The 26,447-nt window shown below is 43.6% G+C and overlaps 1 protein-coding gene across 3 annotated transcripts in view; it reads right to left on the minus strand.

Annotated features, from left to right (window-relative positions):
- The window catches only part of LPIN3 (lipin 3), a 679,959-nt gene that overhangs the window by 214,943 nt on the left and 438,569 nt on the right, over window positions 1-26,447 (minus strand). For all 3 annotated transcript variants that reach the window (XM_069652299.1, XM_069652298.1, XM_069652300.1), the window contains exons 10-13: window positions 24,328-24,421; window positions 12,750-12,819; window positions 12,524-12,616; window positions 5,158-5,219 (exon numbers count right to left, since the gene is read on the minus strand). In XM_069652299.1, coding sequence (XP_069508400.1) covers window positions 5,158-5,219; window positions 12,524-12,616; window positions 12,750-12,819; window positions 24,328-24,421 — 319 coding nt within the window. The remainder of the gene's footprint in view (window positions 1-5,157; window positions 5,220-12,523; window positions 12,617-12,749; window positions 12,820-24,327; window positions 24,422-26,447) is intronic.

The following is a 26,447-nucleotide window of genomic DNA, read 5'->3' on the forward strand; positions in this document are numbered from 1 at the left end:
CAGAAGGTCATCGACCACCGTGTTCTTTCTAAAGCGACGAGCGTGTTGGATGTATGGGTATCAGCGGTTTCATGATGTATCCCTATACCCAAATATTTGAAGCTGCGGGGCGCCCATGTCAGGCCCAGGTCTGGCAGACAATGTGGGGGGACGTGTTTTAGACCTGCCAAGGGGAAGAGGAGGGACTTCTCTTTGTTAATCGCTATGCCCGAAAGCCTGGTGTACGCCCCAATTGCTTCTAGGAGGCAGGGTAGGTTTGTGGTTGGCTTGCTTACGAATAGGAGCATATCATCCGCGTAGAGAGAGATTTGGGGGAGTACCCCATCTATGTCTAGTCCGGTGTCTCTATATTCTGCTCTAAGGAATACCGCAAATGGCTCTAAGGCCAGGATATATAACATTAGCGATAGCGGGCACCCCTGCTTGGTTCCTCTATGTATCTTCCACTCCTTGGAAATGAATCGCCCAGTTTTCACCCTTGCTCTGGGTTCCTTATATAGTAATCTGATCCATCAGATGTACCCTTCCCCAATACCAAAATGGATCAGTACACTCAACAGCCATTCCCAGCGCACAGACTCGAAAGCTTTGACAGCGTCCAGAGACACTATTACGCTCTAGTCTTGTAGTCGATTTGTCTCATTTATCACGTGGTGAAGTCTGCGGAGGTTCCAGGACGAGTTCCTTCCCGGAACGTAGCCCATTTGGTCCGGGTGAATCAGCGTGGATATTACCTGTTTTAAGCGGTTGGATAGGACTGCCGTTAGTATTTTAGCATCCTGATTAATAAGGGATATCGGCCTATAGGAGGCGCATTTCCTGGGGGACTTCCCTGGTTTAAGTATCGGGACGATTATAGATTCCGACAGGCTTGTCGGGAGACGCATGCTCTCATATGCATCTTGGAATGTCTCTAGTAGTTTCGGGGCAATGGCGCTCTTGTAAGTCTTGTAGAACTCTCCCGGGAGCCCATCCGGGCCCGGGGTTTTGGCAGTGGGAAGTTCTGTGATCACAGTCTCTATTTCTTCCACCGTGAGGGGTGCGTCCAATATCTGGACCTGTAAGAAATGGGTAATTTTTTGGTCTCAATTATCTTCCTAAAAAGTTTAGTGAGTATTGCTGCCCAGATGTTTGTTTCAGATCGAAATACCTCGTTAATCCATTAGGACTGGCGGCACAAGATTTTGACGAATTCCTAATTAGACTCAGTATCTCTTCTTCAACTACGTTAAATTTTTTTGAATGTTACATTCCAAGTGTGTCTCAGAGTATACATAGAGACATGTCTTCTTTGAAATAAGTCTCCCAGACAGTCGCAGGTATAATAGAGGTTTGTTGGGTGCTTTGGGATGAGTTTTTGTTGTTAATTAATGCCCAAACGTTTTTTGTTTGAGTGGGTAGAAGCATTGTTAGCATGCTCTGCCCATCGTGAATGTTACAATTTATTCTTTGTCCACAGGACCAATATTTATAATAATTTTTTTATTTGGTCTTTGCCGCAGAGTAAATGTGTAACTCCAGGTTCTCCGCTTTCAGGTCCCGCAACTTTTGTTTAAACATTTTTTGTTAATATGGGTTACCTCATCAAGAGTGTGGGCATTCATTTTTTGTATTTACAGCTTTTGTAGATTTCGGAGGACTCAATTCCCACATAAATTCCACAAAATTGCCAAGACAGCATAACATTTCTAATTCACATTCACGACCGTGCCTCACTATGGAATCTAATTTGTCATTCAACCTGAGACCACTGGTACTGAAACAAGCAATGAGATTCCCGTGTGAGTTAACCTGTAATTTTGCATCATATGTATTTTTTTATCTCAGATGATTCAAAAGAAAAGGCTATTTGCAAAGAGTTGTGATAACTTTGCTGCATAGTAACCACATTCAACCGCATACAATATTGCAACAATTCGGGGCAGACTATTAAATAATCTATTGTAGATTAACTTTTGCTATTCGGCCATGTCATTGCTGGTGGACAGTCGGAATCAACGTTACCATTAGTGATATTTACATTCCAATCTGTAAACATCTGTTCCCACATTCCTCCTTGGCAATTGTTGGCCCTAGATTTCCAAGATAGTCTGGCTATGGGGGGGGGAGGCTAAAGGGGGGGTGTACAGCATGCATTAAAATCTCCACCAATCAGTAATAAATCATCCGGAAAACGAATTTTTAGCTCAGTAAGGATGAACTAGAGATCTTCGAGAAAAAGAGGAAGTCCTCGATTTGCAGGATTCCAATATATATTTAACAAGTGGAGAACTCTAATCACAATGCTCCATTTAATACTGCACCTAAGTGTTGAAAAACGACAAGACTATAATTACGAATACACTGTAAATCGTGTCCTGTGGTATTTCGTATTGCTATTAATAGACAGCTAGATGGCCGCCCTTGCTTCAGGCACGTTGCGTGCTGGAAAATCAAGGTGAATCCATCTAAGTGTATTTCGCTCCTGAGCCATGTTTCTTGGAGAAAAACTAGGTCGTACTCTGTAAAAATGCTCTAACTGGTGTCTTTATGTCTAAATGACAATGTACTTTGTGTGTTCCAACTCAGAAGTTTGGTTTTGTCTTTTACCTAGAGCTGATGTTCTGCAACATTCAAACATTGGAAAATTTCAGTTATTATGTCAGGCAGTGAAGACAGTAATTTTGAATTGTCTTTTTTGCATGGACTGCACTGATGCTTTGTGAACTCATTTCTTCCAATTCAGACAATGGACAGCTGGACGACGTGATTGTTTTTGCGTCAGCTGTCAAACAAGCTAAGACACTATGTTGATTGCTTTGAGAAAACAGAGGAAGAGTGGTAAAAACCTCCACTCCTATGTTTTTTAGATATATTGCACATTAGTACCCGGCACGTGCAGCGCACCGGGAATACAACGTGGTGATTGGCTCTTTTGCGAGCCATACCACACAGTATTCCCTTGTACGCCGTGCGTGCCGGGTACTCTGTTCCCGGCGAGGGGCGTTGCAGCCCCTCCGCCAATGAGGAGGCTTGAAACGGGGCAATCCCTGCTCTGGGCCTCCCCATGGCTGGAGGCTGCCTTCGTCCCCCGCAGGAACTCAGTTAAGACATTTTTTTCCCCCTTTTCCTCCCTCCTCCCAACTCCGTGCCCTCCCCACCACACTTACCTTCTATCCCGATGGAAACCTCCAGCCGTGTGGAGACTCGGAGCGGAGCCATCCCCGCTCCAAACCTCCACACGGCTGGAGGCTTCCATCATCCCCCACCGGAGACTGCAGTACTTTTTTTTTTTTCCTTCCTTCCCCTTCCCCTCGCATCTGCCCTCCCAACCCCACTTACCTTCTTTTTTCTTCTTGTCTTAGGAGAAAACGCGCTGGAAACACTTCTGTTCCCAGCACGTCCACCCCCGATGGCCGCCATGGAAAGGGAAAACAGACTGCGTTTTCCCTTTCCCAGCGGCCATTTTGTTTCACTTTTTTTTTGTTTCGAAAAGCGCGAAACAGAAAAAAATTCCATTAGTACCCCCGGTCTGACGGGCCGGGGTACTAATGCCAATAAGACCCGAGGCAGCGGGCCAATAGCGCCCACGGTAATGCTCCCGGGACTTCGTTAAAGCCCTCGCTACGCTCGGGCCTGAAACTACAGCCCCGGGGGCATTACCTGGGGCGTTATTGGCCCGCCGCCTCGGGTCTTATTGCCACAGTACTAATGCTTTCATAGATTGTGGGTGCAGTACCATGAACATCATTGACAGTTGCAATGTTGGCATGTTGTGGACACAGCTTATTGAAAGTGATTTACAGTCACAATGCTGGCATTAGTTGGTGCAGCATCATGAAAGTGATTTACATTGGCAATGCTGGAATAAACTGTGAGTGCAACATTATGAAAATGTAAACTGCTCGGTTGGTGAACTGTAATCAACTGAATTGTTTCATAAATTACCCTAGAGAACGGATTGTAAATTGCAGGGCTTTTTACCCATTTATCTTGCACCCAATCAGAAACTGCTGGCCCCAGCACAAAAAGCTGCCTCCACCTGTGGCATAAATTAACCATTTGTGCAAATAATTGCTTCTTTGTTTTATCCATTAATCTCCCTTGCTACCACTTCTCTAAGGCCATAATTGTGACCTTAGGCGAGTTTAATCTAGATGAATCTTTCCTATGGAAGTGGTCGACTTACTCGCACCAAATTGCGCTTTGTTCTTTTCGAATAATTTTAACTTAATTAAAATTGGGTAAAAGCCACCATTTTTCAATTTAGAAATCCCGTGGAATGCGTAGGCCAAACATTAAGGGGCTCACAGATTTTTGCATTTGCCTTCATAGAGATGAAGGAGGCAACCTGAATTTAACCTTTAAATATTACTTTAATTCCCATGTAATGCTCACATAGTCCCAACACAAAGCACAGACACAACTGACAACCTAATTGCTTATGAAACTGTGGTACGTTCCATCGCATGTATACAAAACCGGTTAGTTCAACATGGAATCTTTTATTTGAACAGACATGTTTCCACCACACAAACTAGGTGAGAGGTGGTTGGAAGTGTCAAAAACAACAAGATGAAAGCTTTGACGTTCCTGAAAGACGAGCCCTGAAACTTTGCAAGAGACTTTTTCCTTTGATAAACATTTGTAAGCGGGGGAGTATCCTACTACTCCTTTATTGTGTAAGATCAAATCTATGGTTTTGGTTTTGTTAAAATCACATCTTTGTGTCTGCCCTCTTTGTGCCTTCCAACCAGCTAATATGTCATAATAAAGTGAAGGATGACAACTGAACATAGTTGAACCACAGTGCTTCTACTGTTCATGTTATGGGAAGTGAAGAGGTCAGTGGCCAGCAAAAGCCTAATCTGGCGGCCATTAATGTTGGGGAAAACACAAACAGATACAATGCTCGCCATTGGGCACTCTAGACCAAATACAACATTAAATGTTTCTAAAACATGCCCGGGAAAAGATCCTATGGATACCTTTTGTACATTTACCCCAGCGTACAAAGGTTTTTCAGGACAATGAAAAAGAAGCTTTCTATTTCAGCTAGACTTTTTGAAAACCTGATTTATGACAATACATTTCAAAAAAACCCAATTTAGCATGCATAAACAATAATTAGGTGTGCCATGAAAGTGTCATTAATTAATCAATCAATTATTCACTTACCTTTGCAGTGGAACTTTAACATTGGAATCCTCAGTCTGTTCCTTAACTGTCCTTGAGTTACGCTACAATTAAGAAGGGGCGGACTATTAGCGATTATGCACAATTTGCCATTTCCATTTCTCCATGCAAGATTGTAAATGTTGTTAGAATGCAATGAGGACGGTCAGATGCCCTTTATTTTAAACTCACATCACACGTCTATTCATTTTACTCGACAATCTGCACGCCCTGTACATTTTCTTACTGTTACAACTCCCATAGCACTGTTACTAGTATCTCATGCTGGTCCAGTATTATAGATACTCCAGACCCCTTGTAACAGTACAAAACTACAATAGTATCCTGTGTGGCAGATCGAAATAAAACAATGAACTCGTAAAGTAAAGGTACAAAGATGGGTTATTTACAAACGGGGTTAGGCGGGTAAAAGACTAACGTTTTATTTAAATTAAATCAGGGGCCCCATTCTCAGGACTAGTCTTAACAAGCAATGTCTGGATTGGACAAAGTGCCAGGGTTATTCCTTTTATGGGGATACCTGTCTTGCCCAGACACAGTAAATAGAACCTTGTGTAGCATCTAGCCGCTTCTTGGCTTCAGTTGCCACAGTCAGTCTGGTGGAAATCGAAGCCTGGTACTTCCTTTATGCAGGTATTTGTCCCAGGGATTTAGCAGCCTATTCAAATTGTGTTCATCAACACATGGGGAAGTACCCGCTATTTATTTATTGACCATTTGTTAGGCACCTATACAACATAATTGTGTTTCGAGGCGCCACAAGACTAAGTGGGGAAGGAACAGGGGAGTAAAATAACAGTACAAAGAGCAGTAAATATACAATCGCGGTCCTGCTAGACCTTGTGACATTCGGACGTGCAAGTGCAGTGAGGAGAGGTGCGAGAGATAGGGAAGTGATGGTGTATTGGGGGGGGGGTGGAGGGAGTAGGGTAACAGCATGGCACGTGCTGGAGGGAGCCTGGGAGGGAAGTGTCAAAGGGAGCCATGGAGTAGGCCAATGGCTTAGTACTAGGATGGAGGAATCCCATGGGTGGAATGCACAACTGCCAGGTAGGGAGCCCATGAGGGAAGTGCAGAAGGCGCATGAGCGTGCTGATGTCGACTGGGTAGAGTGCCTGGTAACAGAGATACATGAAGGACCAGACCGCCAGCCTCAGTGGCAGTAGGGCGATTAGCAGGGAAGGGAAAGAGGTACAGGTACAGAAAAGCAAAGTATTGAGAAGTTTCCGGAACTTAAGAAGGCCCAGCTCAGGTCTGAGAGGGGCAGGGAGGCCATTCCAAAAAGGCACCAGCCGAGGAGAGAGACCTGCCGCTCGCTTGGATAAGCGTTTGACAAGCAGAGAGTTGGAGTTAGAGGAGCAGAGGGCTCGAGCAGGGAGGTATTTAGGGAGGGACAGTTCGAGATAGCATGGTCCCAGGGCCCACAAAGCCTTATGGACGATGCAAATGGTCTTGAATTTGATCCTTGCTGCATTCGGACTCATAAAGAAGTATGTAACTGTATTTATTCCTTTCCTTCACGCTTCTTCCATCCTATGTTGGGATCTCTCTTGCCACTCATTCCTTTCTCTTCCTTGCTTTTTCAGTGGTCACCTCTGTCCTTTCTAGTTTCTCCACAGCCTTCCCAGTCTCTTCTGTGGTTGTCAAAGTCATTATTTTCCTTTTGTTTTCTACCAGTTTCTTATTTCCTCCTTTACAGTCTCTCCATTTCTCCTATTCACTTTGTTGCTGCTCTATCACTCACCTTTTCCACTTTTATTTCTGTATCTCCTCTTACAATCTGTAGTATCTGGGAACCACAGGTAAGCCAGCCAGCAAGCAAGGAGTCCGTAGGAGTCAGATAAGTGCAAACAGGAAATGTACTTTATTGCTTAGATCTCAGGTAGGAGGTTACAAGAGAGATAGGGTTAGGCATCCTACTTCAGGTTCCCATCTCTAAGTCCTGCACCGACGGTCCTCCTCAGAATCCCTCTCACACAACATTCTACATTCCCTCTGGCATTCCTAAAATAGCTGCCCCACACAGACAGCTAGGAATCATTCACTCAGCACACAACCATGTCAAGTAAACAAGCCGGACACCACACAATCCCTCTTATTTTGACCGCCCCACTGCCCTTGTGTGTGCTTTTCTTTGTTTTTCCATTTTTCGCCTCCTCCACAGCTTATCTTTTTTACCTTTTCACCACCCCATCATGCTTTCTCCTCCAATCTCTCTACCAATCCCCCCTCCTCTGGGTTTTCTACTTCTCCATGCTTTGCTTACTCCAGATCACCTTCTCCTCACTTTCTGGTCTACTCTCCAAGACCTCTCGCTCCTCCACTTCTTTTTCTCCTCACCCTTTCATCTTCTTTCTCTCTGTGTTTGCTCCCTTTTAAAGTCAGCCCCAGTCTTCAGGGCCGCATGACCTTCATGATGTTGTCCGTACAGGGGCTTGCTTCAAGGTGCACTCACGTTTCCCCTAAGCACACTGCTGGGTCTTGACCCATGTCTCGTATTAAATTTGGGCCCTTTAAAGATCTCATAGAGACCTTCACCAGCACATGAGGGCCTCTGCCCAGTGCCCCATTATATCTGGGATTGGCCTTTTCCGTGGGGTTGTATTCACCACATAAACAATCAATGCAGCTAAAACTACATGGGGAAACGCTGGGATTCCCCTCTTGTACTGCCATCCGACCCACTATCATGCAGGCCTTAAATACTCAGCCCACACTTTCTCTCACCCCCTGGTTTCCATGTGTGACATCACCAAAAAACCCATATCAAAGAAAAGAATGAGCTGTTCATTTCAGAAGAACTGTCTATCCCACTGGGCTAAATCTCAGGAATGCACAGGAAGAATTGTTCGGAGACCAGAGGGGGTGAATGCAGTTTAAGTGCAAAGTAGAATCAAGATTCTGTCAGAAGATCTAAGCTTCCAAATGTCCCAGTAACACGTGTGTGCAGATAACACCTCTAAACATGAGTGAGTGTTAATGGTTATTACTCCCATACTTGTTCCCCTATAGAGATTTCACAGAGACTATACACTTGCGATAATACAGGACAAGCTCATACTGTTGAGGTTCTTGTTCCAATCCTCCAGTGCAATATTAGGAGAATAGAATTTAATGTCTACTTGATGTTCGCGGAACACTCTTTTCATTACTCTTCTTTATCTGTGTTTCTATCCTTTACTATTTTATCTAGCTCATTGTATTAATTATCTTATTTTTTTACAGTAGGTTCATATTGTTCGGTTGAGTGAATTTATTTAATTAATGGAATCTGCACTAATTCATATTCTGGTTATTTCTGGTTATATTGTTAAAAATTGATAAAGAAAAAAAAAAAGAGTGATCTATATATATTTGTGTCAGTTCAAAATATTTTGAAGCATTGTCACCCTGACGAGTGTAAAGAGAAGAAATGATTATACTGGGGGCCCGTTATAAGACAATAAGGACTGATTGGTGGAGCAGTTGACCAAATTGCATATATATTTATGAGCTCCAAGAAGGGAAATTGTATCCAGGCCCATGTTTGTGTCACCACCATAAAATGTTGAACTATGTGAAATATTTATTTATTTAAAGCACACAAAGCCCAAAGGCAGCTAGGTGCTATAATTTGTTTAAGAATATGTTACAGGTTTACAAGGTTACAAATTCGTTACAACACATTTACATATTTACAGATTTATGCATTACATTACCTTATTACATCATGTGTTTGCATGTAAAGGCATTAGATGATTAATCTAGGCGGTTGGGTGACTGTTGAAGGTAAACGGTTCTGAAGAGAAGGGTTTTTACATTTTTTCTAAACAACCAGAAGGAGGTGTCATTTCTAAGTTGAGAGGGGAGGGCATTCCACAGTTTGGGTGCTATCGGTAGGAAGCTTAAGCCTCCTGCTTGCTGTCTTCTATACCTAGGTGTGATGAGCAGGTTAGTATAGGCTGAGCGGGTCTGTCTGTTGGAGTGAGCTTTACTAATAACGTTACTAAAGGTATTTTGGTGCCTTGTTTGCAATACATTTGTGGGTTAGCGTCAGGATTTTAAATTTGATCCTGTCGTGGACAGGGAGCCAGTGGCTGTTCCTTTCGATGGTTGTGATGTGCTGCTGACTTGGAATATTCAAGGCTGCTCTAATAGCATTGTTCTGTACTATTTATAATTTTTTGATGATTCTGGTACTTGTTCCTGCAAAGGGTGAGTTGCAATAATCGATCCTGGAGAGTATCAAGGCTCTAGCCAGGGTGATGGTGTTTTCTGTAGAAAGGAAAGGTCTGCTGGCTCTCATCAATTTTCAGTATAAGCTGGTGCAGAGACGACAGCGTTGATCTATCTATTTAATGTGAGTGAAGAGTCGATGTAGCCCCCCAAGGTCTTTATTTCGTTGGCAACCGGGATGGTGTTGCCATCAATGTTGAATGATTTGTACAAATTGGGGAGGTTGCCAAGTTTGGTTTTATTTCCAATGATGATATGCTCGGTCTTTTAATCATTGAGGCACAATTCGTTGAGAACCACCCAGGCCTGTATTGCTAGGTACATTTCTGAGAGATCTAACAAAAAGGAGGAAGCATAGTTCACCTCTGTCTTTATATTGGTGCATTTGTTTTTTCAATTCAAGTAGGGCTGTTTCCGTGCCATGACCTGGTCTGAATCCTGATTGTCTTAGGCTGAGGAGATGATTGTCTTCTAGGTATTTTTTGATCTGCAGATAAGCTGCACGATCAAGTATTTTTAGTGAAAAAGGAACTGTGGTGATGGGGCAGAAATGAGCAGTGATTTTAGGGTCTAGGGTTAGGTTTTTTTAAGCAAAGGTAACACCCAAGCTGTTTTTAGATCTTTCGGAACTGAGTTGGTGGCAAAGAAGCTATTGAAGAGGCTATTAAAGGGTGTAAATTCGACTGCACATTATTTTACCGAGGTTGCAGGGCAGATGTCGCCTTTGCATCTAGAGGGTTTTTAGGCTTTTGATAATGTTGATGGTGTCTGAGATAGAGTGGCGTGAATGTGAATTGTTGACCTTAGGTGGATCTATTGAGGAAGGTGCCGTAGGCGGGGTTGGGTGAAGGCTAATTTTAGATTTATTTAATTCCATTTTTGGTTGTAGTAGTGAAATTGTGTCTGCTAAGGCATTTCTAATATTAGAACACAAAAGTTCATCTTTGATAGTATGGTCTGGGGTAGGTGCTGGAGATTACAATTCGCTGAGAATAGTAAATAGTTCTCTGGTATTGGATTGGGCATTTGCAATTCTCTGGTTGTATACTTCACTTTTGGCGTTAATGATTTCTTTTTTGTAGTTGTCAGCTAGTGTGCCGAGGTTGGCGATTTTAGCGATTTATTTTGAGCAGATCTTTTTGAAGCACGCATAGTTCTAAGTTCAGGGGTGAACCATGAGTTGTTAAAATTCAAGGATTTGGCTTTTTTCCTTTTTAGTGGTGCAACTTTTTCGATAGCTTCAGACCTGATTTCGTTATATTGGCTGGCCAAGGTAGAGGGGTCATTGTCCAAGTACGTTGGGTCAAGAATTGGAGTGAGGAGTGATAACATATTGTCACAGTTGATATTTTTGGTATTTGTAGAAGGAGCTGTGAGTGTTGGTGGAGGTTGTTTCACATTTGTGTACACCTTTGGGCTTCCATGGAGTTGGCAAGGAGGCCTGCATGAGTGTCTAGTGTTTAATTTAAACCTAGATTGAATATGGTGTACATCAAGACATATGGGTCTTGTAAAGTGTTTGATTAATATAATTGTGAACTACAGAATATCAGTTTGTAAAGCCTTTTTTAATTGAGATTGAAGAAAATGGGCTAGATTTGTTCACCTCCCTTTTTCTTTTGTCTCCTATATTGTCAATGTATGTTTTCTGTGAAAGATTATAATAGAGCAAAAGAATGTTTGCCTGTATGGAATGATGTACGAGATGAACTACTGTCATGAATATGTCCCCTCACTCTTATGCTAGAAGTTGACAAGGAAGACAAGTATGTTATCAACTATCATTTCACTCACACTGGACTCCTTCAGTTTAACCATCAAGGTTCAAAACCTAGACAGATGACCTAGACTCCAAACGTACTCTGTTTATCAAGGCCCTTGAGAGGTGGTCACCCGAAGACTGCAGAATTCAGGGGGCATCAGGGGAACCACACAATCCTACTCCTTGGTGCAATCCATAGGGCCTGTTTAGGCGGCATCCCCAAGACACCCCCCTGCTATTCATTAGTAAAATCAGGGGGAAACTTGAGTCCCGCAGAAGGAAAACCCCAGGTTAGTCCTGAGAAACTGTTTCAAGAATAGGGGGGATCAAGGTGGCATTTGTATTTCCGAAATCTCGGTGTACCTTGGGAGAAAACCCAGAGAAAGTTAAACCCACAACCAGTATTTGAAATTTACAACATTAACCAGCTTTTCTCCATCATTTAAACTTGCTCACAGGTCTGTGTAGGGAGTGGGAGTGACAGAAGTGATACCTGGGTGCACAAGCTGCGTCATGAACCCTGTCCGAGAGCCAAAACAAGTGACCCAACAAGACCTTGAAAATTACAAAAAGAGAATGCTGAAAAAGACTGAAGTGGAGAAGCTGATACTCTGGGTCCACGGGCCGACATGTTCATGCCACCAGATTTCAATATGGCAGCCAGTGTATCTATTGTGTGGGTGCGACAAAGACTGATATGCTTACGGATATTTCCCTTCTGTGAAAGGTACAGTGAGCTAAAGTGTGGCTGCGGACTCTCGAGTGGGTACCTTCCCAAAGAAAAGGTCATTTAGCTGTTTTCGTTCTCGCAGAGGGGCTTCTATGACTATTTTTGACCACCCGAAAGTGCCCTTGAGTGTGGAAGGAATGGATATCTAGCAGCCAGTTTCACTGGGAAATGTCTGGGGGAAGAGGGTCTTGTCTAGATAGATGTTGAGGAAATCACCACAAGCAAAGTCACAGACCCAGAGAAACGAGGAAGATAAATCATTGTGAAATAAGTATACTGGCACTCCCTAAAAGCCGTGCAACTGAGTTACTATCAGAACTATGCCATGGTTAGACACCTAGGGTTTTTTTGTTGAAAATGGGGGTGAATTCTGGACTCTGGACCTGGCCATTTTGCAAACATTATATTGATCCTGCACTGTTTTACTTGGACTGATCTCCTTTGAGTTGCATACCCTTCATGAAGGCCATCCTCCAACCCAACATCTTCTCATACTGAATAAAGTTTAAAAACATGCCATGTCTACTTGTTTACTGTGGAAGCCATCTGTGGCACTTTTTTTTTTTTTTTTACTTGCAATGGTACACATTGTCCCCCTCAGTACTTTTGCCGTCATAACCAAATCATCCACCATTGCCTACCTCCTCATCTGTGAATTCTTTCCTCCTCCAAGAGAACCACCACCGCCCTGTCTTCTTTGGCATCTTCTCCTTGACCAACCGGTCAATGGTGAGCTGAGAAACAAGCAATCAGGAAGGGTTATACAGAAAAGTTTAAAAACGAAAGGTGCAAAGAGCAACCATCCAAGCCAAAGTCTCTCAACGGTCCAAAACAAAGAGATACACTTGGCAAAAAGTAGAGGAGTACCTTGGGAAGATTCATCTGGAAGGCCTGCAAGGAAAGTATCATTGGTGCTGCTACTGCCCAGTTATAATACCTGAAAGAGTAGAAAGAAAGAGGTAAGGTGGGATTAAATGCCACTTGAGAAGTCAGGGGGTGCCACAATTGAAGCCTCAATATTTTTCATAGAAATATTCCAGGTTTCTAAAAATGTTGTAATTTATCACAACAATCCAAGCAATAGAGCAGTTCCCATGGTAAATACTTCCCACGGTAAAGACTCATTAAAATGGGAGAACACAAACCACACAACTACAGGGAGAGGAGGACGGAAGTACAGGAATATATGAACCCCGCCAACAGATGAACGCGTTGACATGAATAAGCAGTGAGCACAGACAACAGCCTGACACAGAGGACCTTGTCTAAAGTAAAATAAAACTAAAAACGAACGGAATCAGGTCCATTTGGAAGCCTTAGAAGAAACACTGCGTTTGAGTAAGGAAGAAGTCCAGTAAAAGGACACCTGTATATTCCCATGCGCAGGATCAAAAGTAAATCAGTGCATGCTGTGCTTCCCCCTCTTCGACCTCAAGGTATAAAGAGAATTGTCCTGAGGGATACATTCCAAGAAGGGATCTAAGGAGTCAAATTGTTGTGTTTTTTTGTTTGTAGTGGGATTACGTTGGTCCCCTGAAGTTCTCGCAATTAGAGCAGAATAGCCCCAGAAGAACGAAACATGTTGGGTGTTGAGCACGGTGACCAAATAACAGTGTTGTGTAACCACAGATATGTGATACCTTTCATTAAGAAAGGAGTGAGGTATTGTATTCTATTGACAAGATTTAAGGGTACCTAGATGCAAGAAGGTCCTTAAAACTATAAAGTTCCAACGCAGAATTTGCACTACACTTTAACCACATTGGGTTTTATGAAGATTGTGTTTGAGATATTTTTGTTGTGCTAATGATTAATAATGATTTTTTTTAATATACACATTGCAAAATCATTTGTGTAACACTCAATACCTATTTGGTACATGGACTGAGTGGGTACATAGGAGCAAGAAGGGAGACCTAAGGAAAGAAGAGACACACTGGTTCCTTAGGTTAGAATTTATATGTGTATCATGGGAAGAACCATTGTGTCGTTTAAATAGCCCACTGTCTCTTTTTGTTGTATCTCACAAAGACTCATTAAGAACATGAACGTTCAAAATGTAACGGATTTCAGCTTTCGTCGCTGTACATGTGGCCATTTTTCTAGCTTGTGTTCAACAAAATCTAATAGTGTAAAATCCAAATGTGGCACAGCGGGGCCAAACGGTGAAAAACTCCTTCCTATTGATGGCTTTATATTGCTAATTTTAATGTCCAATTTGTGCTAATTGAATCTTGTTTTAGTGACTCTTGCAATTTGTCACCGAACCAGAGTACCCATGAGCATATTAATGACTAAATTGAGTGAGTTAGCAAAACACAAGAGGTGATGGCCGGAAGGGTTAGAATTAATCGTAACCTCTGGCATTGCTCTGGGTAACCCTCCAGACAGATCTATGTGAGTTAACTGAATTGCAAAATAAATAATGCAATTTTACCAAAACAAAAACAAACCAAATTCCCCACCCCCACAAATATTTTTAAAAAATTAAAAAAAAAAAAAAAAATGTAAATATTGTTTTTTTTCGTCAAAAATGCATTCTTTATTTTCGATTCGTTAAAAATCACTGGATACCATCCATACCATCGTTCTTCAACCTGCCAAGCCATTACAGAAGGGGAAAGACCATATGCAAATCAGGCTTGGTCCCCGACCCACAACAAGGGCTGTCCAGCCAAACTGCTAGGTCACATCCCTTTATGCACAAGGGTGAGAGGGGCAGGAGGGGTGGGAAGGGGGGAAATAGTAGGTCATTCTGACGCGATGCTGCTTAAACAACTTGCCTACTGGATTCAGCGTTGAATGCAGCTTATTCTAGCTTCACACTGGCTTGTGCGGGACTCTGGCTGTGCTTCTCTTGTGGGCCAGTGTCCCAGGTTTCTCCCCCGGCCCGGAACCTTCTGGCTACTCACTCAGCAAGTCTGGCAACCTTTCTGTGGCGCTGACCACCGGTGGGAATGCCACACCTTATGTACTCTCTTTCTGCCTTGCCACACCTACAAAGAGTATTTAAGATCTCAAACTCTGTGGGTTTCTTTCTCTCCCATCACTTGTTTATATTTATTTATATAGCACATCGAACCCCGAGGTACCTGGGCGCGTTACAGGTTACATAGTTAATTAAACAGGTTACAAGGTAGAACAAATACTTAATATTATTTACATATAATTATAGATCTACAATATAATTGAATTTTCAAAATGTCTATACATATGTGTACAAGCAGGCAGAGTCAATCATATGGACACAGATGGCAGCTGGGTGCATTGTTATATATCAAGGGAGAAAAGCCAAGTTTTAGTCTTTCGTAAAACTGTAGTAGGAAGCATCTGATCTTAAGGCTACAGGCATGGAGTTATACTTCTGAGCTGCCGGAACCGGAAAGCTGCTTGCCCCTACTTTCATGAGCTTGTATCTTGGGAGCTTGAGGCAGTTTGAATGCAAGGTTCTGATGGGACGTTCTGATGCATTTTTGCGAATATGTCCACTAAATATTTGGAGGCCGAGTTGGATAGACATTTGTGGGTGAGGGTTAATGATTTGAATTTGATTCTATCCTTGACTGATAGACATTTAGTGGTGCACCTGGCATCCAAAATGTGCTGCCTTCTTGCAATATTTAATGCAATTCTTAAGGCATCATTTTGCAAAGTTTGCAGTTTGTTAACATTGTGTTTGCTAGATTCTAGATATAGTTATTATCCGGTAGGTTGGGTAGGCATAGTAGAGTTTTCTGACTAGTTAGGTTGTTGGTATCTTGGTTAGGTTTATGTTTGAATTTCTTCTTAGATAAGGTTTGAGTATTCAGTTTATCGCTCTGATTGGAAGGCGGTAGGAGTATCTTATATAGCCTAGATCCAAGCATATGATTTCTGAGGTTAGTGGGGCACGGGTGATTAGGCGTGGGTCTAGTGGCATATTGTTGCATCCATTGGGCTGGGGTAAGTGGGCAAATTAGACTAGCGCCTAAGTTAACAGAACAAGTTCAAATGTCAGTGATGAGAATTAATGGTGGCAGGAATTTTGTAGGTTTTATATGTTCATAATGAAGTGGCGGTACAGTCCTGGTAGGAGAAAACGTGACCACAGTGGTGTTGGCTGTGTCCTAGGCAAAGTATGTCTGGGGATTGGCCCTGGAGTTGGAAGTGTGTGGCGCTAGATAACGTATACTGACTGAACAAGTTAATATAAGTGTTCCTAGGATAGTTATGTTGAGGGAGTGCATGACTTGGAATACCGGTACGATGCACCTGTATGTGGGCAGATGGGTTGTTCGGTGAGGATGGACAAACGTATGTTTGAAAGGTGAATCTGGAATGGTTTTTAGTAGTTCAATACAGGCAATGGTCAACATCTGTCGATCGATGAAGCACAATACAACTAGATGTTTCCTGCAAGCAATGGACGGATCTAGTGATACAGGATGGCAAGATTCGTAGTTAACATACCATGAAGGCTGCAGTGGTAGCCCCTTATAGGATTGGTAAAATACGAATTATGGAAATTATGCAAAAGATAGGGCAGAGTAAGTGACGTTTCAAAGGGATGCAATGTTCACAGGCACTTAGTATGGCGAGTTGCACTTCGGATAGGGCAGCCACATAAAGAAAATGGCAGAATATACCATAGCATGGGGCCTCAGCCATTCATAGCAATTAGACCGGGGCACAAAGTGTATTAAGCAAAAGCATAAAGCTACATCCGTTGTTGAGAACTGTACACAGTAGAATGCAGATATGATCCATAGGGCTACACAGGCACTTAGTATAGTGAAATGCGCTTATCATAGGGCAGTCACATGCAGAAAATGGGAGAATATACCATAACATGGGGCGACAGCCGTTCATAGCCATTAGACTGGGACACAAAGCCTATTTAGCAAAAGCATAAGGCTGCAACCGTTATAGGCAATTGTACAGGGCGAATGAGAGTATGTCATTATAAATGACAATATTTTTAGCTAGCATATGCAAGTGGCGGGATGTGAGTAAGCGCATAGTTTGGGCCCGTCGTCAACCACAATTAGGCAATGGTAAAGTGTGGGTAACATCAGTGGTACCTAAGGGAATTTGCGGCTCGCATGATATCAAATGGGCCAGAGTGTTCATTGGCATCTGGAATTAGCACAGTGTAAGTTTAGCAGAACATAGAAGCCATAACCTTTATTGAATATAGAGAGATGCAGAGTGCAAATATGGTGTGTTATTGTTAATACCGTATTCCTCAACATGTGAAAAAAGGCTCAATGTACACTTGCCGCAACTGGGAGACGTGATGAGCCAATAGTTAATCGTGGCTCCCGTTTGTGGGCTTACCCTCGATAGCGGCAGCCATTGTCTCAGGATCGTGGAGTTGGGCTCCGTCAATAAGTGGTGCAAATGCAGCTGTTTTCCGAGCAGGGAGGAGAGCTCTCCGAGTGTCGAGATGAAATGGGGGTGAGGCAGCGGTTTATGCCTCTATGGCCCGGACAGGCACAGACCAGCCTTGTGAATCAGGCCTTCGGAAGCAAGGCCGGCTTTTGCCTCTCGTCACGCTGGTTGGCTGATATAGTTGCAGCCAATCAGCTGATGGAGCAGGTGTTTCGACGGTCGTGTCACAAAACGAACGTGGCGGCCATTAGCAAGGGACCAAGGGACTACTCCATATCGGTGTAGAGAGATGGCGCACATCAGCACTGGGGCTTCCAGATTACATTTTTGATGCTCCTCCAGGGGGTTCTGCCATCAACTGCTCTGCTGTTTCAGGCAAGGACTGTGGATACTTGTGGTCAGAAACCAAACCAGCCGTTCGAAGAGGAAGTTTTAGTTCATCACATCTCAGCTCTGTGATGAAGTCCCCACTACTTTAGATGGGGGAGCACCTTTCCATAAGCCAAGGTAGGTGAGGCAGCTGTGACAAGCCTGAAGGTGTCTCACCCGCTAGTCCCCGGGGATCTGTCATCCAGGTGGCCAGGACACGGCCATTGTTTTTGGATCCAGTTCCTGGGGGTGGACCAGTGCAGGAGGATCACCTAGATGGGGGGTCTTCAGGGAGTGGAAGTGGGACACCGGATGGCGAAACACAGTATCCTCTTCCCTGCAAAACCTTTACCCCATCCTACCAGGTAGGATATGTAGGGACTCAACCCCAGCAAGACCCCCCACGACACAAACACTTTCTCACTGACTACTCGCTGTGAGGGGAAAACAGACTATCACCCGAGCCATATACTTGACATGTCCCACTACAATGGTCAGGCAGGGTCAGGCAATTACCAAACATTACACACACCAGACTTCCATCACACTTACCCACACCTATAAACGGCGGATCACGAAAGCACACTCTGAGCAAGGCAAAACACACAAGGAAGCAGCAGTTACAAGATGGCAATTTAATTTAATACAAGGCAAAGACGGCAAGACCGAAGAGGATTGTAAGGAGGGAAGTACCCGTTAGGCAAGATTTGGTGCAGTACCCTTTGGGTGCACTACAACAACCTTGACCTCCTGGCAATAGGAACCCAACCTTTGGTATACATCTGAACTACACAGGTTGGTAGTGTGGCTGAGCAGCCAGGCTTATCTCAAGAGGGGTCAATGTGAGCAGTAGGGTGGTTACACAGAGATTCATAGGGACAAGTATCCAAATAAACACTTACTCTCAAGGTTTCTTGATTAAACAATTATTAATTTAACAGTCAGTTTGAATAAGCCTTCTTCAGAAGGGGCAATATAATAGTAACACACAAATACACACTCTTAGTTTCTCTAAATCAGAAGACACCCATCGGGGATGGCACACAGACACTTCCTACACCCTCGGGTGACAAATACCTAGGACACTGTGGACATTAATATATCACTGTTGCATTTAGAGCAATACTTAGGAGTATGTCAAAGAAAAGGGTTATTAGAATAAAACAAGAAATAACACAAATATTCTGAAGCAGGTAAGTACTTTTGGAAACCCCCAATGCAAAGTAGGTTATCCCGTACAAAATCAGAGGGAAGAATGGTCATTCAGGGAGCCAGGCCAGGCCAAAGTAAATTGGGCAAAAGTCTAGGTAAGCTGAAGCACTTCTTGCAGGCAAGTAAAAGTCTTGCACAATGTTTTAGAAGTTTTTGTGTAAAAGGTAGCATTAATGTAGAGCCACAAGCTGGGAGGCTTGTCAGGAAAAGAAGCTGTGAGCAACTCTACAAAAGTAACCTAGACGAGTCTCAACTGAGAACAAGTAGGGCTACTAGACAAGAGGTAAGTTCTCTTAGACTGTACAGTACCTTTGGTTAGATAAAATGGTTCCTGCTGGCTTTTGTTCCTGTGTGGCTCTGCAGATTCTGTTGTTCCTGTTCCTCAGTCGTGGGAACAAGACGGAGGAATTCCGGGGACTCCTGCAACACAACGGGACGGTGGGCGACAGAAAAGGACACTTCTATTCAGCAACACTTCACGGTTTCAGCTCTTCACGTCCCAGCAAACAGCACCACTGCAGTCTCACAGATACCACTCAGGACTTTCCTTGCATCTGGGGTCCAGGACTCTATCGGTGGCTCAGGCTTGGTCAGCCCTGCATCAAACGAGTCCAGGGATCTTCCTTCAGCAGGGGTCCATCTTAAAAGTGATGCACTCGAATCTGGTGTTCCTCTCCCTGGCACTTCGGTTCCTGCAGCAGCAAGGAAGTACAGCCAGCTCAGAGAGGATGTCCAGACGAGTTCACTTTGGAGTTGATTGGTCCCACCAACTCAAGGGGCACATCGGCTCACCGGGCAAACCAACCGTCCAGGAGTTGCAGCAGGCATCTCTTCCAAGTTCTTCTTCGGATTCCTACGTCCAGTGGTCGACTCTGCCTTCCAAGCCAAAAAGCCTTGCCTTTTATGCAGGTTTCTCCCATTCATTCCAGCCTAGCTGTCAATCACACAGCATGGTGGCTGTCCTTGCCAGAGAGACAGCCGGCCAATCACCTTTGGGTGCATTCCTGCAATCAAGGGGATTAAGCTGAGGGAGTTTCGGGCCCCTTCCTCACTTCCTGCCCCTGCCAGATATACTGGAGCCTTCAATCGTGAATCCTGCCAAAGACAAAACGAACAAAGGGACCAAACCTGGTTCGGCGTGCAGAGTAAATCTCAAGAAGGGCCTTTCCAGAAAGTAAAGGGCGAAAAAACAAGACCGGGGCCATTTTGACCCATGGGTGCTTTACCAAGTTTGCAATGGCAGCCCGCGGTAAAAACCCACAATGGTAGTAAAAAGTAAACCACTGCCAGCAGCCATTAATTGTAGAAAGGGTTACAAAAGTTTTACATGTGAAACTAGACAAAGGGGCTACCAAGTAACCCCTCAAGCACCCTATGGTAAGATAGTGTGTGCTCGGTCTACAAAATTTAAGTAAAGTCAATAACACTTCACTGCTTATGGAAACATTAGTTTCACTAAGAGAAGGTATTTAAACCTTTGGGAAATCTAAGAGACTTCCCTGTGTCACGTGGACTGAAGGTGCTGTGTGTCACAATGTAAAGATGATGCCTATGGAGTTTGTCAGACTCCAAAGTCAAAAAGAAACTGTCCAAATCACAGAAAAATACATGAGAGAGTGGGAAAAAGATCTCACTCTCTCAGGTTAGAAATTAAAAGTCCTAAAGTCCAGCAAAAAGTGCTGGGGGTCTCTAAGGTAAAAGGGAATTCACACATTTCTGAGAATTCTCCCTAATAGCAGGAGAGTAAACCAAGGAAGGGGTGATCAAGAACGAACATGAGTCCCTTCCACAGAAGGCAGTTTAATAGAGGTGCAGATACAGAGGAAAGACCCTGGAGAAAGGGACCCAAACCCTTGGGTCTTTGTGGAAACTTGTTTTCAAATGCTGGAAAGAGACGACCCTTTAGTCTTGTGAAACTTTTGGATTGATTTTCTACACCTTTTGGCACTTTGGTGCTTGGCCGATATGTTTGGGCTGCAGATCAGCAGTCACGAGACATTTTCCCAGTGCACATTATACGTAGTTTAGCTTGTGAGGAATAGAGTAGGTTTTGGACACAGGCGGGCAAACTTTACTTTGGACATTCCGACGTGGACAGCTTCATTATTTATTTTTTATAGGGCGCCGGAACCCACAGGAATCATTAGCTAGTTTTGTTGAAGATGGGAAACTACTCTTAGAGATAGGGCTAGTTAGGTTTTCCTCCAACGCCCCCAATTAACTTTAAAATAAAAGTCTTTGCCAATCAACATGCCACCCTTGTGTCCATATCTCCTAGACCCTCACAGCTCCCACATAGCCAACAAAGGCATTAGGGTTTGGGGGAAAGAATAATAATATCACTTTCTGGGGATTTCCCATTCTCTAAAAGGGGGAGTGTGATAACAAGAGGAGGTCACCTCCAGTGGTTTCCCCACTTGACTTGTCCCCTGAGGTGGTGGGGGGTTAAGTATAGTGTGTTCACTTCCCTAGTTCAAAAGGGGGAACTACCCCTTGGGGAGCGGGGACACACCCACTGGATTAGTCACACTCCCCACTTTCATCGGAAGCCTTGATCACAAATTTGGTATCTCACTGGAGAGTTGGTTCCATCGCCTCCTTTTTTCTGGTGTAAAAAGATAAAACCATTATCACTTTTGCTGCTGTTCGTTAAAAGGTGTCCAATTGACAAAATATATATTTTGTTCATCAAAATTATTTATATGGATGTTCCTTAACAGTGAGCCTTGCCAACCAAATCCAACCTAAAGGTCACCCACAAATAATCATGAGGTACTTTTGGGGATGCAAACTGGACCTGAAATGCAGAAAATCTGGCACTTGTGCTGCTCAACTCCACCTCACTACACTCAACCGATGGCAAAGAAATTGAACATGCTACATATGGCTTTCAGAACACAGTAACTCTGGAAGGCAGATCAAGAGTTTTTATTTTCAGGAAAGGATCTAGTTAAGGTACGTTGATCTCCCTCTTGTCTAGTGAGGGCCATTCCCTCCCTACCCCAGCCGTCCCTCAATCCCAGGATGGAATCTAGAGATAAGTAACTCCTATCATCTAAGAATCCATCTGTCCGATGGCCTAAAGGCAAATGACGCCTCGCTATCTGGGAACAATCTAGGTCTTCCCTGATCAAAGTCCACCAATCCATAATAACGGAACGATCGGTGGCTTCATGGCCTCACTGGTTTCTCATTCTCCAGCGCTCTCCTCCCATTTACCTTCCTACTAACACCAACTATCCCTACGATTACCTCTTTACTGCTCTCACTCCTCCACACTTACTTCTCTCCCCTCACTACACTGCTACTACTTTTCTTTCTCCGCTCCCCTCCCCTCTACACTAATGCTCACCATTCCACCCAAACCTCTCTCAGTCACTCTTTCACTGTCATTTCCTTCACTCCCTACTCTGTTTATTAGTACCACTCCCACAACTTGCGTGCACCGAAAAACAAAGTGCCACATTCCCCAACTGACCAATACCTTAGACTCTGCTTCAGCAATCCTCCACACGTTATGGCCTTCCTCCACTCTTGGTCCTTCTCCTCCCTGTACCAACACATACCTGTGCCCATTTTTATTTTCCCCTTCTCTCTCCATTGGCTCTCTCCATCACTTGGTTCCCCGGGCCAATCACTGGCTTTCCTTTCCAGACGGGAAGTGTTACAGGTGGGCAAAACCACAAGAAAGGTCTGATAGCTAGAGTAGTAGTTCCTGACAATAGATTCGTTTTTCTCTTGCTGTCCGTTTCGCACAGTGTTTTCGCTCTGCTAGGCTAACGAGCAGGTTGCGGTTTGTCAGAAAAGCTCTTTGATGCATTTCAAATGCAGGTTGCTTGCATGCTCTTCCACTACCACTAGGCATGCTATTTGTTCAAGTCCTACGGAACAAGAAAGACTGACTAGCAGTGTGTAGTACAGGCATGAGGCAAGAATATGTTTCACAAGTAAAAGGGATATGGACTGGGGCCGTTTTAACACCCAAACCTCACCTCTTAGGCTTGACTGGCTCTGCCAAAAATCCATGATAGGCCTCTACCACAAGCCGAGAGGGGCCTCATCCCCTCGAGTTAGGGTCAGGTTATTTGCCCCAGTGAGACCATGAACATTTCCAGTTGAATCTCTAGCAAACTTCCACATGGTTTGCAGGACCTCAAATGACCCCACATTTGACTGGTTCAAGTTCTCACCTCACTATTTCTTCCAGTCTTACTATTCAGTAGACTACCATTTTAAAGTATACATTCATCTTCTGTTTGCAGAACCACTTTTGAGTTACCATGATGAATTAGAATTCTACTATACTGGAACAAAGACATTTCTGTAGTTGACACATCGAAACAATACTTATCTGTGTGATATGTATCACGGATGTGTGTGTTTTACCTGCCACATGTGAGCATTCTTTCAGTTTTGAACCCTCACTATTGGTCGGGTTTGTCCAAAAGAAAAAAAAAGAAAAGGTGGATCATTTTGCAGACATTGGTGATCTGTTTGAAGTCGATGGTTAGGCCAACCAACAGACTTAACAACGACTGAAACAATAGAAAATGTTTAGAAGTATTTATTTTTTTACTGTAGTTCCGCTGCCTTATAAGGCTTTCTTAGTGGAAGTATTTCAGTAAATAGAAATTTCCTTTACAATAAATGTTGTAGATATCGCTGTGTTCGTTATGTTTAACAAACAACACTTTTAGAATACAGGAATAGGTCTTTTACATTGACAGACGGTTATGTTTAGGCACCACCTGGGTTTTCAGGTGTTATGTTTTCTCCTCCATGTAGACACAGAACACAGCCTTTATGAGAGATATCAGATACATGCTGAAGTGAGAAGAAGTACGTTTGCTGCCAAATAGAAGCTATGATAATTAAGATCAGTGCAACAATAGTATCTACAAAACTTTTATATTCAACATCTCTACCTCACAAATGGGCTTACTCAAGCATTGTATACTGTCGCCCAGTTTTCTTTGTAATTTGACAGAGCATCCTAGTTTGGGGGGTTCCACCTTTGCATCAAACAAGAACACTTTCAGACCATGTGCGACAAGGCTGAATATTTAGACCATCACATGATTCATCTTACTATCTACAATTAACACAAAACCCTCACCTCGGGGGAATAAACTCATGAATTCTCTTCAAATGGAAAGCTAAGCCGCATCAATACCCATGCCTGTCACAACTTAACTGTCCTGACTCCAAGTGCAAGATGTATGGTTAAAGGTAGAAAGCTACAGAGGCTAGTGCCAAATTTGAGGGCAACTGGTTTAAAGGTGATCGTAAAAGCCATTAACGAGGTAGCTGCTGATTGAACAACAAATACTGCAGTCCAAACGAACCCTGGATGGCAGTATACAGGATAGACAGGACCAATTTTGCACATCATACTCATACCATCCTGTTGGGTCCCCACTAATGAGATTTCCAATGCTCAATTACTACAAATTCAGGCAATAGGCGATGGGCATCTCTGAACATGGCTACTCACTTTTTATGGATCCGGACAACGAGATTCGGGTCCTCGAGGATGCCAGGATTGTCCGCAAACGAGTTGAACGTCAATACATGCTGCATAAATGTCTCTGAAAGGTTGGAGCAAAGAAGGGCATCAACTCTCAGGGTACACACTCTGATCAAATAATTTTCACAATCTGTTCTTTTTACACTAGAATGCACTATTCCTGGCTGCCCCATCACCAGGACAGAACTTCCAGGTTTAGTTGCCCTAGACAAAAATACATACGCAAGGCCACATTTTAGGTGCAAACAGAAACCACTGGTGTTCCTCGCTTACAAAACTTGTTTACTGGGGCATTATGGGCACTTCCTAGTCAGAGGACAATGGTGCTATCCATTCTTTGCCCCATGGTTATGCCCGCACTATCTGCTTCCAATAGGATGCAGCCCCAAAGAGGTGGTGGCTTTCAACATTCTGTTTGACAGATAGTAACACATCTGGATGTGTTTAACAATCCATTTGCTGACTTCGAGACTGTATACCCTTCTCTAGCCGTGGCAATGGAGTCCAAGAATTGAGCTGTACTCCAAAGTGGTTTCGTTTTATTGAGGTAGTACCTCTGGGTTCTCCGAACATCTAGTGTATGGAGACATCTTTCAGCCGAATTGGTTGCGTTTTCAAAGAAAGATGGCAGTTCTATGGATTAGTTTACATGGAAGTTAGAGATACTTTTAGATTCAAAGTTTGGAAGTGTGCGCCAAACCATTTTGCCCTTATGAATAGTAACAAATGGGTCTTGAACTCAGAGCGCCTGCAGTTCACTTACCTGTAATATTCGCCAGAGGACTATTAGCAGCCTGCCCACCTATATGCAAGAGGAACTGGGACTTGGAAATCCCCTGCACCAAGAACACAGACCCAGCCACGGGACAAAGTTCAACTGTCTTTATTGCATGTTCAGATGACAGGGATTGTAGCATGAGCAATGTAACATTCTGCACACACACTCAGTGTCTAGGCGGTTGTCAATCGGTTTTGTTAGTGTGTGACATCACAAAACATGATAATATCCCAAAAACCTAACATGGGAAGGGAAAGGGAATGGGAATGGCTAGTGAGGTGAACTACATATATTTTCTATGAAGGATTAGTGTATTCAATGGGCAAACCATATCCGGTGGCTCCTCCTTCGACCACCTCCAAAAGTATCAAATGCAAAGTTACAGGTTAGTTTAAAGATGGTTGGCTAATGCAACATTGTGTGAGCTTATCACGGATGGTGAATAGGGACTGGACAAACAGGTTATTCTCGGTCTTGGATCCTTGACAGGTAACAGGCCTAATACAACAACTCAAGGTAGTGGGAATGACCCCAAAGCCGCGAGACGGAACATTCAGATTTGAACCTGTATTTCTTATGCATCTTTCTGCCTGTGGTACGATGGGAACAGTCTTCTCAGTCTGCCTCGAATGAATAGCCTTTGTCTCAGATTCAGGTCATGTGTTTAGGGACCACAAAATGATAATTCTTGCCTGAAATTATGAGGATTTTCGCCTCAAGTTCACTGCAGGCACTCTGTCCTTTTTGCTATCTTGAAAGTTTCCTTCTCCCTACATCCTTAGCTGTCTGTGCACGGTAGCCGCGCTGGAAGCCTGTCCTGCCAGCTTCGACTGCAAAGGCGTGTAAGCCTTGTCTGTGTCTCAAGTTCTTGAAGCGTCTGCCATTCACTCCAATGTACCTGTGGCGTCCATCTTTATTTGCATGGCCATACGAGTATTATTATTATTTTTATTATTATTATACCCGTTACTTGCATTAAGCATCAGCGTTCTTATGTATTCTTATGCGTCTTGCAGTTTTCTGCTCAGCAAAAGTTACATGTGTGTTAGTCCTCTAACTATGTCGATCAGCAATAAACTAAAATGTCTGCGTAGCTTGGTGCAGGGATGCTTAAGTGCTTCATGTCCAACGCATCTATATATTTATTTTTGCATTTGTAGCAGCGCACTGATACCTCAGGGATCTAGGTGCTAGTTACATTAGGGAAAGGGGGAAGGGATGTAAAGGGAAACAGGAAAGCAGGAGGCTTCCCTGATGTCAGTCGTGACATCATCGATTCTCCGACTGCAGTCAGTCGACTTGCTCTATC

This window comes from Ambystoma mexicanum, chromosome 3p, assembly GCF_040938575.1.
Source record: "Ambystoma mexicanum isolate Mex_15411 chromosome 3p, UKY_AmexF1_1, whole genome shotgun sequence".
Lineage (NCBI taxonomy): Eukaryota > Metazoa > Chordata > Amphibia > Caudata > Ambystomatidae > Ambystoma > Ambystoma mexicanum.